This window comes from Somniosus microcephalus, chromosome 6, assembly GCF_052327205.1.
Source record: "Somniosus microcephalus isolate GS21.2 chromosome 6, FLI_Smic_1.0, whole genome shotgun sequence".
Taxonomy (NCBI): domain Eukaryota; kingdom Metazoa; phylum Chordata; class Chondrichthyes; order Squaliformes; family Somniosidae; genus Somniosus; species Somniosus microcephalus.
In genome coordinates, this window is record NC_140992.1 from 6452732 (window position 1) to 6469640 (window position 16909).

The following is a 16909-nucleotide window of genomic DNA, read 5'->3' on the forward strand; positions in this document are numbered from 1 at the left end:
GCGGAGGGTCTCCAAAAACCGAAACTATCCGCCCGCAGAGGCCTTTCTCCAGGGCAGCCGGAGGATCTGTCAGGACCATTCTTGACAGATCGGAAATGCCGGTTTTCAGCGCATGCGCTGTGCATGCCTGAAACAGGCGTTTCCGATGTCCCTGCAGGTGGGTACACAGCGCGTACCCACCTGTAGGGATCGGAATAACTGGGCCAATTGTGAAAACTGACAGTATTGTTTCGAGAATATGGGGTAAATATTACTCCAGTCAATATGAGCATTCCTGTGGATATCTTCGCTGGTATTCCTGACAAAACTGCACACGTGTTGGATTATAACAGCCCGTATGTTCCGGTGCCGATGGGTGTGTACGTGGTGCGTACGTGCCCTTATAGGCCCCTGAGATCCAGGTTTTTACGCACGAAGGGCATGCACGAAACCCTGGAACTTGCGATCTGTCAAGAATCGTCTTGACAAATTGTAGCCATCCACTGGAAAAAGGCATTCGCGGCGGAGAGTTGGGCTGCAGAGTCAATACCCATGAAATTCTTATGCCTGGTAAAAGCAGACGTAAGGCCTGCATTTACCAGCGTAAGAGCTTAAATGAATATAAAAATAACGTTTTCAATTATTTAAACATTATAACACTAAAAAAGGGATTCAATAGACAGGGGGAGCTACAGCCCTATCTGCAACCACTGGCGTGAGTATGTTCCTTCCCTAGTGCCAGGGTAAAGATTATCACTGTACATTCTGCGAGGGGAAAGGGAACGGTCCATGTTGCAGCCAATTACACAGATAATAAAAGAGTTGGGGTCCCACAGGCAGAGTTTCAGGAGCTAGGAAATAGATTAAAGAACATTATATCCAAGGTGATAATCTCTGGATTACTCCCAGTGCCACGGGCTAATGAGTACAGAAACAGGAATATGTCTATTAATTATATGTTGTATTTTAATTGTACATATTAAAGTCGATGTTTCCAGCACAGTACGGTAGAACAAAGGACACAGTTTATAACATGTACTTGAGCTTGATCAATGAATCGACTTGTAGGATTTGTGTTTATTGCTACACAAAGCCTTCGAAGTACAATATATGTGCCAGGAAACATTCATAGCAAGAAATCTTATCGTTCTTTAAACCTACTTCTCAATCCCTTTACACATTAGGTACTTCTTTGTATTTTTCTCTGGCGTTATCATGATAATATAACATTTCGGAGTAAAAATGCAAAGCAACAATCCGAAGCTGGAGGCCAGAATCGCAAACACTTCCACCGCTACAGTGTATTTCCCAGGAGAACTCACAGAAGCCGGAATAAAAGTTGTCCAAACGGCACAAAAGATAAGCATGCTGAAAGTTATACATTGAGCCTCGTTGAAATTATCTGGCAACTTCCGGGCGAGAAAAGCCGAGACAAAACATACGCAGGATAACAAAGCGATATAACCTGATACAGAATAGAAGGCTGCAGAAGAACCCGCATCGCATTCTAAAATAATGATGTCCCTGTAATACTTTGTGTTTTTCATGGGAAATGGCGGCGCAGTGATCAGCCAAAGGGCACATATTAAACCCTGAACGAATGTCAGGAGGAAAACACTTACACGCTGCTGTTTCTGTCCAAACCATTTCATCCTGTTACTGCTTGGATGCGTTGCCTTAAATGCCATCAGCACCAGGATGGTTTTAACCAAAACGCAGGAAATACACAGCACAAATGTAACACCGAACGCTGTGTGTCGTAACATACAAGACCAGTCGGACGGTTCACCAATGAATGTAACTGAGCACAAAAAACAGCATGTTAGTGCTAAAAGAAGGAGGAAGCTCAGCTCAGAATTGTTAGCTTTAACTAGAGGTGTCTCTCGATATCGATAGAAAAGAGCACAAATATTTACAGCCATACACACTCCAATCAATGCAAGAGTCACCAATACAATTCCCAGGATTTCTGTGAAAGCCAGATATTCTACATTCTTTGGTATGCATTCATCTTTCCGCTCATTGGGCCAGTATAGGACAGGACATCTGATGCAGTCTGTGGAGTCTAAAGGGAAAGGAGAACATTATATAGTGAAGAAGCTCAGTTTTAGATATCTCTAAGGACACTTGCCGAAACACACATCTTAAAATAAAATCTGTATTCGACTCACCTGTAGTGTTACTAATCTCCCCATCCGCACAGGGAGAGCAGTCAAAGCAACAAACAGGTTGTCCTTTCCGAGCCGTTTTTCTTGTTCCAGGAGAACAACTTTCAGAGCAAACTGCACGGGGGATCTTAAAGGAAGGAAGCGATAGATTATCTACCTTGTGATGTTGATAGATACATTGTACATGCACATATCCGTAACATCAATATCTGTGTCTTCATCGGTAAAATCGTGTCTTCAAAGGGAATCCAAAAGTCTTCTATAGGCATATAAATAGTGAACGGGCAGTAAGAGGAGTGGTGGGGCCGATTAGGGACCACAATGGAGACGTTCACATGGAGGCAGAAGGCATGGCTGAGGTACTAAATGAGTACTCTGCATCTGTCCTCGTCAAGAAAGGAGATGCTGCGAAATTCATGGTGAAGGAGAGGGTAGTTGAGATACTGGATGGGATAAAATTGACAAAGAGGAGCTACTAGAAAGGCTGTCTGTACTTAAAGTAGAAAAGTCACCAGGACCGGATGGGATTCATCCTAGGAGGCTGGGGGAAGTAAAGGTGGAAATTGCGGTGGTACTGGCCATAATCTTCCAATTCTCCTTGGATACGGGGATGTTGCCAGGCGACTGGAGAATTGAAAATGTTACACCTTTGTTCATAAAAGGGTGCAAGGATAAATCCAGCAACTACAGGCCAGTCAGATTAACTTCAGTAGTGGGGAAGCTTTTAGAAACGATCATCCGGGGCAAAATTAACAGTCACTTGGACTAGTGTGGATTAATTAAAGAAAGCCAGCACAGATTTGTTAAAGGCAAATCGTGTTTAGCTAACTTGGTCGAGCTTTTTGATGAGGTAACAGAGAGGGTTGATGAGGGCAATGCGGTTGACGTGGTGTACATGGACTTCCATAAGGCATTTAATAAAATGCCAATTAATAGGCTTGCCAGCAAAGTTGATGCCCATGGATTAAAAGGGCCGGTGGCAGCATAGATACGAAATTGGCTAAGTGACAGGGAACAGAGAATAGAGGTGAACGGTTGTTTATCAGACTGGAGGAAGATGCACGGTGTTGTTCCCCAGGGGTCATTGCTCGGAGCACTACTTTTCTTGATATATAACAATGACTTAGACTTGGGTATACAGGACACAATTTCAAAATTTGCAGATGACACAAAACTTGGAATTATAGTGAACAGTGAGGAGGATACTGACAGACCTCAAGGGGACATAGACAGGCTAGTGGAATGAGCAGTCACGTGGCAGAAAAGTGTGAAGTGATATATTTTGGTAGGAAGAACGAGACGAGGCAATATAAACTAAAGGGTACAATTCTAAAGGGGGTGCATGAACAGAGAGACCTGGGGGTATAAGTGCACAAATCGTTGAAGGTGGCAGGGCAGGTTGAGAAAGTTGTTAAAAGGGCATACGGGATCCTGGGCTTCATAAATAGAGGTATCGAGTACAAAAGCAAGGAAGTTATGTTCAACCTATATAAAACACTGATCCGGCCTCAACTGGAGTATTGTGTCCAATTCTGGGCACCGCACTTTAGCAAGGATGAGAAGCCCTTAGAAAGGGTGCAGAAAAGATTTACAAGAATGGTTCCAGGGGTGAGGGACTTCAGTTACGTGGATTGACTGGAGAAGCTCGAGATGTTCTCCTTAGAGCAGAGAAGGTTGAGAGGAGATTTGATAGAGGTGTTCAAATCAAGAGGGGTCTAAGGCAGAGTAGATAGAGAGAAACTGTTCCCATTGGCAGAAGGGTCGAGAACCTGAGGACACAGATTTAAGGTGATTGGCAAAAGAACCAAAAGCAACATGAGGAAGAATTTTTTTACGCAGCGAGTGGTTAGGATCTCGAATGCACTGCCTGAAAGGGTGGTGGACGCAGATTCAATCGTGGCTTGCAAAAGGGAATTGGATAATTACATGAAGGAAAAAATGGTAGGGCTGCGGGGTAAAGACGGGGGAGTGGGACTAGCTGAATTGCTCTTGCAGAGAGCGGCACAGGCTCGACGGGCCGAATGGCCCCCTTCTGTGTTGTAATCATTCTAAGATTCTAGGATTCTATGATTGAGAACAAGGCGCAATTCTTTGGACTACTCGGCTAACTCTATCTTGTCAGTCAGAAAAAATACATCCATTTACTCCTACTCTGTTCTCTATACTTCAGACATTTTTCTACCATGTTACCAATTCATCTGTAATATAACGCGTGAGTTAATTTCTCTAACTAGTTATGCTGATAGAGTTAGATGAGGAAAGACGGGAGTCTTTCGAGTGGTGGATAAACGCCGGCAAGTGCTGGTTCGGCTGAATTGCCTGTTTCTGTGCTGTATGTCCTATGTAATCCTATGTAGTTTCTTATGTGAAATTTTATCAAGCGATACTTTCAAAGATTACCAGGCGCAAATCATTCCCTGCGACCGGAGGCAATTGCAACATTTCCCACCAGTCGGGACAATGACCGAAACGGGTGAAATGCTGGTTTTGCAACAAGCCAAATTATACTCTCAGTTGACGGCCAGGGTGAGTAATATTGGGCGGGCAGTAAATCCGGCGTTCCACACGATCCCGTGGGTTCCCAGCCCGGTGAATTACATTAACATTACGCCCTCCCCATTGTCCAAATCTGGCTAATTTCCTGTTTGCAGTATCGGATTAGTAAAGCCTGGTCCGCCGTTTATAAACGGCTGTAGACTGGGCCTTGCTATCGGACTCTGGATCTATTCCTTATTATGGTCTTTAGTAGATTTCTTGCTAAGATGATATTACAAATTATAATGATTGGACATTAACAACTATGAAATACAGTAAAATTACAGCCAGTTTCAATTGGAAGCCATACCTCCTGCTCACCACCGCTCCAGACAATGTGCTTCGGATTCAGCGCCAGTTCTTTCCCCGGAGGTGCGGACCCATTATATTGTCCAACTATCTTTACTTCAATGCCTCGGTTTTCATTCATTTGCCAGTTCACAAAGTCGTAACCGGCTACTGGATTGCCACTATCATCAAAATACACCTTCTCACCAGTTTTCGTTGTGAAATATACGGACTTCATGTAGTGGAGCAGCTTTAGAAAATAATGGGACATATTTCTTTAGGGGCTTTACATGTAAAAAGACACTTTAAGATGATATCGTGCGACCAATGTGTTCCAGAAAGTTATTTCACAGGCTTTTTTTATATTGGACACCTTATTTTGCGGTTGAAATTAATGATAATAAATGGAGTATATTCCCTACCTGCCACGGTTGAAAGTTTGAAACATGTGCACATGTATTATTTATAAATGGTCCTTTGCCATTTTCACACGAAAACATGTTGTGCAGCGCGTGTGCGAAAGTATAGACTGCTTTATATACATTGTAGGAACTTCCGTCCATCCTCAGGTCAGTATAGACGTTGTATATTTCATTCAAAGTTTCATTTCCGGTGCATTGAGGGAGCCGAGAAGATGAACCTACTTGGCTTCTGTTGTTATCTAATATTAGTGTGCACCTGAACGTCGTTTCCCAAAACTCCCTTACTAAACTATCCCCGGGAAACATAGAAGGATGGACCCTGAGCAGGAAGTCCCGCAGACCTGGAACTTCTACCGCACGCACCGCAGTTCCGATTGCACCGGTGAGGAACCTCGATCTTTTATCTGGAGCAATAATGTCCGCTGTGATCCAAGCTTCGCTTCCTACCCACTGAATGCCAGTGAGGTTTTGTCGTAAAATCTCCTCAAATAAAACGAGCATATCCCCTGATGCCGCAAAAGCCACCACGACCTTTGTGGTCGACGCTTTTATCACTTGTACAATTTTCCTAATTTTTTCTGCAGGATCGGTTCTGTAAAACGATTCGGAGAAGGCAATGCAAATGCCGAAATTCACTGCAGCTTCTATAAACGCTTTCATTCCCGAATTGCCATAGTCATTGTTGCTGCTAATGGTTCCAATCCAAGTCCATCCAAACCCCTTAACAAGTTGCGCCAAAGCCTTCGATTGATGGTAGTCACTTGGTATTGTTCTATAAAAGGTTGGATATTCGTTCCTATTACTGAGACATACACACGTGGAAAAGTAACTAACCTGCAATCAATTGAATAGGGAAAATATGAAACAAACCATGCCGTTGAAATATGCATATGTCGGACGTGCAGATATTCTAAATCTTTGCAATCAAAAAAAAGAATTACTAGTAACTTCTAAATTAATGCTTATGGTAAATTGTAACGCTGTACCAATGTTTTGTTAGATTAATACTATAATGAATGGCCAGTGACCAGCCCCGATCCGAATAGTACAGTTAGTGAGTAAACGAAAACTCGTTCTCACTTTGATAATTCCAAGGAAATAACATAAAGAGATGGGAAAGAAACAACTTGCATTTATATTGGGACTTCCACGATTTAAGGACATCCCAACACGCTTTACAGTCAATGAAGTTCTTTTGAAACGTAGGCACTGTTGTAATGTAGGAAACGCAGCAGCCAATTTATGCAGAGCAATGGCCGGCAGATAGTTATTTCAATGATGGTTGAATCGAAAATAGTGGCCAGGAACCGGGAGAGGTCCCTACTATTCGTCAATTCGTTTACTTGGATCTTTTAAGTGCACTTCAGAAGGCAGACATCGGTTTAACGTCTCATCACCTCCGACAATGCAGTACTACCTCAGCACTGCGCTGGGAATGTCAGCCTAGATTTTGGTGCTCAAGTCTGTGGAGTAGGAACCCATAGCCATCATGACTCAGAGGCGAGGGTGCTACCCACTGAGCCACAGCTGACATCTAAATGTACATCCATTATATAGCAATTAATCATTTATATGATCGTGATTGGAGTAATTTAACCGAATCTCACCATTGGTATTTTAAAAGGACCGATTGTTCTTGCCACTGCAATAGACTCTGAGGATCCATCGCCACCAACAATACCAGCGACATTGAGAGACCCGTTACAGACACGAGCCACATATGTCTCTTCCTGCCCATTAACCAGAGCCAGAGCGACTTTTGTTGCAATCTTGGGAGACGCGCAGTCGTCGTGAATCCTGTAGCCCAGTGTAATGTTTGGGAGAAGTGTCTCGTCCTTGTTTATTTCCTCTATTGCAAAAATCATGGCCTGCACATAGCGAAACGCCCATAAATCAAAACTGAGGAACAAATATATTTGATGTTTAGAGAAGTTAGTTCAGATTTCCTGTACACGTCCTAACACCTTGGAATACTTGCAACGTAAAGAACATTAAAGCACGCAATGTCCTTTTAAAGCTATTTAGTTGGTATGGGCCATGCAAATGGAACGTTTCTAATACTATTCTAGAACAATATATCGTATCATTTAACTTTTTTTAACTAATAAAGTAAAACAATGTTGGCAAAGTATTTACTGCTTGGTTCAGGTAGTTCTGCGGTTACTTTGAAAACACCTTAAAAAGAACAGCATCGCACCAGTTAATATCATAGGCCATCGATAACATCACATTTGCGTACAGGCTTTTAGTAAATAAATCATAGATCCTCTGCTACAGTTCAATTTTACATTTCAATGCAAAATAAAACAAAATGATCATAACAAGCTTATTTTTTTTATTCATTCACAGGATGTGGGCGTCTCTGGAAAGGCCAGCATTTATTGTCCATCCCTAATTGACCTTGCGAAGGTGGTGGTGAGCTGCCTTATTGACAACTGAGTGGTTTCCTAGGCCATTTCAGAGGGCAAAGAGTCAACCATATTGCTGTGGGTCTGTAATCACATATAGGCCAAGCTGGGTAAGGACCGCAGATTTCCTTCCGTGCAAAACATTTGTGAACTAAATGGGTTTTTACAGTAATCTGGTAGTTATATTATTACTGATAGTAGCTTTTCTGTTTCCAGGATCATTAATAAACTGAATTTAAATTCCCCAGATGCCGTCGTGGTGATTCGAACTCTTGTTTTTGTCAAGAACCTAGTCTGGATTACTCGTCCAGTAACACAACCACTATGACACCGTTCCCACAACTAGCAAATCGCATGAAGAAACCTGATCAAATCCTTCGTAGATCACAATTTGAGGGGGAATTACAATTAATGGATTATATTTGCAGTAGGCATCTAATAAATGGACTTGGCTGAATTTGTTCTCACATTGATCAACTTCTCCTTTGACTCCACTCACTTCCTCCAAATTAAAGGTGTTGCTATGGGAACCCACATGGGCCCTAGCTATGCCTGCCTGTTCATGGGATATGTGGAACATTCTTTGTTCCAGTCCTACTCAGGTCCTCTCCCTCACCTCTTTTTCCGGTACATCGATGACTGTATTGGTGCCGTTTCCTGCTCTCACCCTGAACTAGATAAGTTCATTCACTTTACTTCCAATTTCACCCTTCCCTCGCCTTCACATGGTCCATCTCTGACTCTTCCCTTCCCTTCCTTGACTTCTCCGTCTCCATTTATGGCGATCGGCTTTCAACAAATATCCACTACAAGCCCACCGACTCCCATAGCTACCTGGACTACACTTCCTCCCACCCCGCCTCCTGTAAGGACTCTATTCCATTCTCCCAGTTTCTCTGTCTCCGCTGCGTCTGTTCTGACGATGCCACCTTCCATACTAGTGCTTCCGGCATGTCTTCCTTTTTCCTCAACTGAGGATTCCCCTCTACCGTGCTTGACATGACCCTTGACCGTGTCCGTTCTATTTCCCGCACATCTGCTCTCACCCCTTCCCCTCCCTCCCAGAACCACGATAGGGTTCCCCTTGTCCTCACCTTTCACCCCACCAGCCTCCACATTCAACGGATCATCCTCCGCCATTTCGGCCACCTCCAACGTGATCCCACCACCAAACACATCTTCCCCTGGCCTCCCCTTTCAGCATTCTGAAGGGACTGCTCCCTCCGCGACACCCTGGTCCACTCCTCAATCACCCCCAACAGCCTTTCTCCTTCACCTGGCACCTTCCCGTGCAAGCGCAGGAGATGCAACACATGCCCTTTTACCTTCTCCCTTCCCACTGTCCAGGGCCCCAAACACCCCTTCCAGGTGAAACAGTGATTTACTTGTTCATTCTTGCAATTTAATATACTGTATTCACTGCTCATGATGCGGTCTCCTCTACATTGGGGAGACCAAATGCAGATTGGGCGACTGCTTTGCGGAACACCTCCGTTCAGTCCGTAAGGGTGACCCTGAGCTTCCGGTCGCCTGTCACTTTAATTCACCACTTCACTCCCACTCTGATCTCTCTGTCCTCAGGCTATTGCATTGCTCCAATGAAGCTCAACGTAAGCTCGAGGAACAGCACCTCATCTTTCGATTGGGCACTTTGCAGACTGCCGGACTCAACATTGAGTTCAACAATTTCAGATAATTATCCCTGCCCCCATTTTTCATGCAGTATGATTTTGCCATTCCCATTTGCAACATTTTCACAGTATGTTCTTTCTATTCCTTCCTCCCCTCCTAAACAACCCCCCGCGCACCCCCACCCCCCCCCCCCCGTCTCTGCACCTGCTTAATATCTGTTACATCTCCAGCTTTTTCCAGTTCTGATGAAGGGTCCCAGACCTGAAACGTTGACTCTGTTTCTCTCTCCACGGATGCTGCCTGGCCTGCTGAGTATTTCCAGCATTTTCTGTTGTTATAATAAATGGACTTGATTTTTCACGTTGGTGTTTGAAATGAGCAACAGAAGTCAAAAGTAGTTGGTGCTGCTGCTTTTGGTTCTTAATATAATCCCACATGAAATGTCATCGACCTGAAACGCTAACTGTGCTTCACTCTCCACTCTTCTTCTTCTTAGGCAGTCCCTTGGAACCGAGAATGACTTGTTTCCACATTAAAAATGAGCTCTCAGGTGACTGATGAGTCCAATGTGGGGCCTACAGTCTCTGTCATAGGTGGGGCAGACGGTGGTTGAAGGGGCGGGTGGGTGGGTTGCTTGGGTTGACGTGCGCTCCTTGCGCTGCCTGCGCTTGGCTTCCGCTTGCTCCCAGCGAAGAGACTCGAGGTGTTTGGCGCTTTCCCGGATGCTTCTCCTCCACTTTGTGCGGTCTTGTGTCAGGTCGCTCTCCACAGATGCTGCCTGGCCTGCTGAGTATTTCCAGCATTTTCTATTTTTATTGCGAAAAATATGTTCGCAGCCTGACGGTAGACTATCACAGTGATTGTCCAACTCGTCCGCCGTAACTTCAGTGTAAGAGAAGGGGAAACCCCGGAAGAACAGCAGAGATGGATGCATCGTGCTTTAGTGTGGACCGTGGCACTTCTGTGGAAGTTAAGGCAGATGAGTGACAGGACCCACGCAGAAATTCGCCTCGATATTTCAGGTGCGATTACTGAATCTACTGCAAATTCCCTCCCCAATATCACGCATGCTATGAATTCACATTGCTATGAATAAAGATGATTACGATGTTGCCGATGGTGATTATTATTATGGGTAAATGAAAATATAACGTGGTTTTTCAAGGTGCAAGGAAGTTATGATGAACCTTTATAAAACATTGGTTGGGCCTCAACTAGTGTCCAATTCTGGGCACTGCACTTTAGGAAGGATGTGAAGGCCTTAGAGTGGGTACAGAAAAGATTTATGAGAATGATTCCAGGGGTGAGGGACTTCAGTTATGTGGGTAGACTGGAGAAGCTGGGATTGTTCTCCTTGGAGCAGAGAAGGTTGAAAGGAGATTTGACAGAGGTGTTCAAAATCATGAGGGGCCTAGAGAGAGTAAATAGAGAGAAACTGTTCCCATTGCTGGAAGGGTCGAGAATCAGAGGACACAGATTAAAAGTGATTGGCAAAAGAACCAAATGCGACCTGAGGAAAAACTTTTTTATGCAGCGCGTGATTAGGATCTGGAATGCACTGCCAGAAAGGGTGGTGGAGGCAGATTCAATCGTGGCTTTCTAAAGGGAATTAAATAAATACCTGAAGGAAAAACAATTGCAGGGCTGCGGGGAAAGGGCAGGGGAGTGGGACTAGCTGAAGTGCTCTTGCAGAGAGCCGGCACGGGCTCGACAGGATGAATGGCCTCCTTCTGTGCTGTAACCATTCTATGAATCTATGATTCTGTGATTCACTGATCGCAGGTAAACCAACTTTTCACCAAAAAGTAGTCACAAAATCTTTTCTATGGTATTTATTTCACGACTATACACTTAGGCCTAGAAATTCAGTTGGTAGTGCCAGCCGCTAGTGCCTTAAGAGGGCGCTAAGTGGGGCGCGAAGCGGCTAGCGCCTGGGCGCGACACGATCTGCACTTCTCACGAACTTCAGTGAAGATTTAGCAGCGACGCAAAACCGCCACGCCCGTTCAGCTGCGCGCGCAAATCCTGACGTCATTTCATGGTGCAATGCCCTTGGTGCACCCCGAACCGGAACTTCAGTGGTGCCCCTCTTCTTTCCGCCTGGCGCTCCCAGCGACTTGTTGAGTGAAACGGTTCCCAGTCACTGTGGGGCTGGGGGGGCACTATTTAAAGGGGGCTCTTCCTGCATTCTTTGTGGTAGCCATTTTGGACCACTCCTTCTGTGTGAGAGAGAGAGAGATTTGCAGAGAGACAAAGGGAGAGAGCTTTCTGCTTTGACTCAGCGCTCACAGAGGTACTTCTGCCTTCAGCCCAGTGCTTTGCAGTTGGATTGATTTTTCAGTGCCATAGCCTTGAGTGGCCACATATAATGGGGGCTGCAATAGGTGGAAATGTTGGGTTTCTCCATTGCATTGGGAGGGCTCAGCGATGCTGAGAGAGAGTGCCAATCATGGCCAGACGGAGGAGGGCCAACAGGCGTCAGCACAGGAGACCTTACCCTCCCAGGGTATACTGCCAGCACTTCTCCTACCTCAACATGTCTGAGGAGCAGTGCATTCAGAGGCTTTGATTCAGAAGGGAGGTGGTCACTGAGATCTGTCACCTGCTTCAGAGAGATCTGCAACCTCAGCTGAGGAGCAGGACGTCTCTGTCGGCGGCAGTGAAGGTGACAGTGGCTCTCAACTTCTATGCCACCGGCTCCTTCCAATCCACTACTGGGGACATTGCCAACGTCTCGCAGTTTGCGGTGCATTGCTGCATCCACCAGGTCATGAATGCCCTCTTCAAAAGGAGACTTCAGTACATTTCCTTCCCCATGACCCTGGACAAGCAGCAACAGTGTGCAATGGGAGTTGCAAGAATAGCGGCTTCCCCATGGTCCAGGGCACCATTGACTGCACGCATGTGGCTTTGCGGGCGCCTCTAGAGAATGCCGAGGATTACCACAACTGGAAGGGGTTCCATTCATTAAACATGCAGTTGGTGTGTGACCACAGGCAGCTGATACTAGCTGTCAATGCCCGCTTTCCAGGCAGCAGCCACGATGCCTTCATCCTGCACCAGACTTCTGTGGCAGACGTTTTTGAAGCCCCGGCTCACCCAGGAGGCTGGCTTCTTGGGGACAAGGGCTATCCTTTGTCCACCTGGCTGATGACCCCGCTCCGTGCGCCCAGCACCCCTGCTGAAGAGTGATACAATGACAGCCATCAAGCAACCAGGAACATCATTGAGCACACAATCGGCATGCTAAAGCAATGGTTCTGCTGTCTGGACCATTCTGGGGGAGCCCTAGAGTACTCGCCTGAGCGAGTCTCCCATTTCGTTGCAGTGTGCTGCATGCTGCACAAACTGGCTATCCTCAGGACTCAGCCACTGCCAGCAGATATTGGAGGACCACCAGAGGAGGAGGAGGAGGAGGAGCACCAAGACGGGAGGGAGGCACAAAGTGCAAGGGCCGTCCATCAGCGGCTTATTACAAGTTGGTTCTAGGCCCCCTCTCAGGGAATGGCTTGTGCCATTGAAAGAACATGAATGGACATGCTCCGCAAATCCTGAGCCGGTCAAGGCAACAAATAGTTCAAAGTGCAAACATGCACAATCTGAACAAAGACAATTATTTATTTAACAAGCTCTGTGCCCTTCCCGCATGACAAACAAATACAGAGAAACCTCAAAAAAAACAGTCAGACACATAACTGGCTCTCCCAATTTGGAGACAATGAAGAAAAGAGTTAAACAAAAATGTCCTGTACACTCCTTGCCAGTGACTCTATGGAGCCAGGCATCCTTGCCACTGCAGCCATGAGCTCAGTGTGCCTGCGCTCCACCTGGGCACCCATTTCACCAAGGAGCCGCACCTCCTCCGCGCTCACTGTAGTAGGACTGGAGGCCACACTCTCCCTCTGGGGAGAAGGCCGCCGAGCTTCCCTACCCCTCCCCCCATGTTGCTGCAGCCCGCTAGGCCCCAGAGCTTCACCCTCCTCAGACCCTTCCCCCCTGCTCGCCTCCAGGGAAGACGTGTCCCCATTATGGCCATGGGCTGCCTCGGCTGAGGGTGGCATTGATGTTCTGGCTCCCACTTCCTCCTCTTTGCCTTCAGATTCACTCACAGTGCCAGCTTGAAGGCCCGCCTCCTCACCTGGCGAATCAGCATCTGAAAGCAGGGAGGTACAAGAGTTGCTTTAGTGTGAGGACAGGGCGGCAGCAAGGGAGGCATGAGTGCTGCAATGCACTGCATTGGTTTGATAGTGGCAAAGGATGCTGGTGTGAGGCACAAGTGGAAAGAGAGACGTCAAAAAGGTGTTGACCTTACCATTGCTGTCCAGAACGGGGTCAGCATCTCCAGTGGCGATGGGGCCAATCAGCCGGCCTGCTGTAATCCATTCCACTCGCTGCTCCAGATCACTGAGGTCGTTAAGTTCAGGATGGCCTCCCCCGATCCGTTGCTGCTGCCTTCTATTGTGGGCCAGCTTGCCCTGCAAGAGAAAGGACGGGCTCTGAGTACAGTGTGAAGCCCTGATCTTGGCTGCACTGCCTCCCATGGTGGAATAGCCCTGACAGTGTGAAGCCCTGATCTTGGCTGCACTGCCTCCAATGGTCGAATAGCTCTGACAGTGTGTAAAGAGGTGAATATGCATGTGATTTTCATGAGAGTCCCATAGGTGTTGGATGAGGGCTGGGCATTGGGGCTTTCAGGACACTTTGGCCATAAAGTGAGGTGCACATGCAGGGATGAAGAGGATACTGGAAATGGTACTCACCCTGACAACCCGAGTGAGGTCGTTGAACTTCTTCCTGCATTGCGTTGGGGTCCTAGGGACCATGCTGCTGGAGGTCACTCTGTGTGCCACCTCCCTCCAAGCTTTTCTATATTCGCTGGGCAGCGGCCTCCTGACACTGTCAGGAAAGAGGATAGTTCGCCTGCGCTCCATTGCACCAACCAGAACCTTCAGGGCCCCCTCACTGAAGCACTGCACTCGCTCCCTAGCCTTCTCCATGGTCGTAGGCGTAACGATGTCGCAGCAGGTCTGTCCAGGCCTAGAATCAGGGCTCCAATGTGCAGGGTGTGGCTGCAAGCCAAATCGACCCTCCCCCTTTAAGAGGTCACCGGTGCCAGCATGTCTGCCTGCATTCAATAACTCGCTGCACCAGCGCTGCGCCCGCCCTCGGTGGTAGCACCTCAGCTCGCCGGCTTAGCACCTTAGGATAGTCGTGCACCACCTGCTTTAGCGCAGCAACAACCTCTTGGGGCGATGCAACTCAATTTCGGTGAAGGTGGCGCTAATTGCGCCGGGTGCTAAATTTAGCGCACACTCGACTGAAGCGCCCCAAACATGGCGATACTGAATTTCCAGGCCTTAATGTTGGTTATGCTGTTGTGTATTTCAATTGGTTTTCATCGTAGTAACCATAATACTGTGTAACAGGGCGAATAATTCATAGAATTACATAGAACGCACAACACAGTAACAGGCCATTCGGCCCAACAAGTCCATGCCGGTGTTTATGCTCAACACGAACCTTCTCCCACCCCTCTTCATCTCCGGAATATCCTTCTATTTCTTTCTCCCTCATGTGCTTATCCAGATTCCTCTTAAAGGCATCTATACTATTCGTCTCAACTACAACTTGGGGTAGCGAATTCCGCAGTCTAACCACTCCCTGGGTAATGAGGCTTCTCCTGAATTCACTGCTGGATTTACTAGTGACTATCTTATATTGATGGTTCATCGCTCTTTCTCCAGAAATTGTTGTGCAGTTCTAGCTGTTTGTTAGGGACCAAAGCCTGCGATCAGAATAAATGCCCAGTGATTTAGCAGTTCACGTTCCAAATTGCCACCCTGAATACAAAATAAAAGGAAAATATCACTCCTAGCAGAATACATAAATGAGCATAAACTCAAACAGGGCTATTAGTTAAAACTTGGTCGAAGCTATGAACGGTCACACCAGAACTGAACTAACCTTCTACATCTGGTTTCTTCGGGTGGTTTTGTAAATATTTTCATCTCCTCAAACCAGTTCGAGTGCACGTTAAACAACCCTCCTAGCACGATGTCCCCATCCTTAGATATATTGGGAAGATAGAATCTGTCCCGAAGTGTGCAGGTTCGCTCATCTGATTTCCATGCAAAAAACACCATCAGAAGCATCCGCGACATAAACTGAAACATCGCAGAATTGAAGATAACTATTACGGATTATTTTGCAACAAGATAATAATTCTGCTTATGCTCTTTATATACTGTCTCTGAACAGGAATTGCTGGGGCACTGCATTTCAAATAATGAAAGAGATAACCTCAATAGGAAACTGTTTTTTTCCACTAGTTATTGTGCCTGCCTCCGGGAAATTAGTCAATATCCTAAGCAAATACAAATGCCTTTGTGACTACGAAATGCTCCAACATATCCCATGTGTCAGCTTGTAAGTGATCGGGAAATGGTTTATTTTTCAATTAAGCCGGAAGCCAAAAATAAGAATACAGAAGAACAAGAATTAAGAAGGAAATTATGTGGGAGATGCAGAACGAGTCCATGAGTTCAGCAAGGCCAATGCAAATAAAATATACTTCCAAATGAATGGACAAGAAAATTAAAATATTAGGAGTGAAATATTTACAAAGCTTGCAGGGTGAAAAATAGGTTGAACAAGTACAAGAAATACGTCAAAAAGAGTTTGCGTGTGCCAAGGGGGTGGGGAAAGGAAAACAGCAGCAAATTCAAAACATGACTCCAAACTACTCTTCAGTTACTATAAGGGCAAAAGGCTAGACATGGATTAAGTTAATGCCTAAAAACACCATTTCCAGTTGAACATGCGCCTGAACAGATGCTAGTTAAGTACTAAATGCGTGCCTCTTGAATTCTGGAACTATGCCATCCAACACCAGGTGCACCTCATTTGTCTCCAAGATTGTGACATTAGCGAATCAGAGACCTTAGATGGGCTGAAGGCTAAAAACCAACAGATTTCGGGGATGATTAATTAAAAGATTCCAAAATTCTATAGACTCGAGCACAGTTCCCATGCATTGGAGGGTAGCTAATGTAACCCCACTATTTAAAAAAGGTGGTAGCGAGAAAATGGGGAATTATAGACCGGTAAGCCTGACATCAGTAGTGGGGAAAATGTTAGAGTCCATTATAAAAGATGTAGGCCTAGAAATTGGGTTTTGGCTTAGCCAGGGCTTTAGCGCCAGAAATTAGTGCCGGCACTAAGTCCCCTGCGCGCGCCAAAAATTCAGTGGCGCCGCGCCCAAATGGCTGCCGGCGCTACTGAAGGGTCTTAGTGCCTGGAAAAGGGCGCTAACTGCCGTTTCGCGCCACAATTCCGGTGCTGCGGCACCCGATGCGGTGCGGCAGGCTGGGGAAGTGCAGGCCTCCTCCTTCCATTAAGGAGGAGCTGCCTGCACCCGGCCGCGGCCCGCGCAAATCTGCTTAAAAATGAGCCCGGCACCTCGGACAAGTGCCGGGCT

At 46.3% G+C, this 16909-nt stretch overlaps 1 protein-coding gene across 1 annotated transcript; it reads right to left on the bottom strand.

Moving 5' to 3' along the window:
* Window positions 1-1136: 1136 nt before the first annotated feature.
* On the bottom strand, window positions 1137-15605 carry LOC147115406 (extracellular calcium-sensing receptor-like). Its single transcript, XM_085989410.1, has 6 exons — window positions 15397-15605; window positions 7000-7291; window positions 5393-6226; window positions 4993-5220; window positions 2151-2274; window positions 1137-2044 (listed from the first exon to the last, which is right to left on the bottom strand). Exons 1-6 carry the CDS (start codon window positions 15603-15605, stop codon window positions 1137-1139), a joined length of 2595 nt encoding a protein of 864 aa, XP_085845536.1.
* Window positions 15606-16909: the final 1304 nt, after the last annotated feature.

Excerpts from the sequence above, each read along its gene's own strand:
- LOC147115406 (XM_085989410.1), bottom strand. The coding sequence starts at position 15,605 with ATGTTTCAGTTTATGTCGCGGATGCTTCTGATGGTGTTTTTTGCATGG. Across the intron at positions 6,227-6,999 it reads GTCCTTTTAAAATACCAATG|GTTAGTTACTTTTCCACGTG; the intron begins GTGAGATTCGGT and ends AATTGATTGCAG. Across the intron at positions 2,045-2,150 it reads GGAGATTAGTAACACTACAG|ACTCCACAGACTGCATCAGA; the intron begins GTGAGTCGAATA and ends CTTTCCCTTTAG.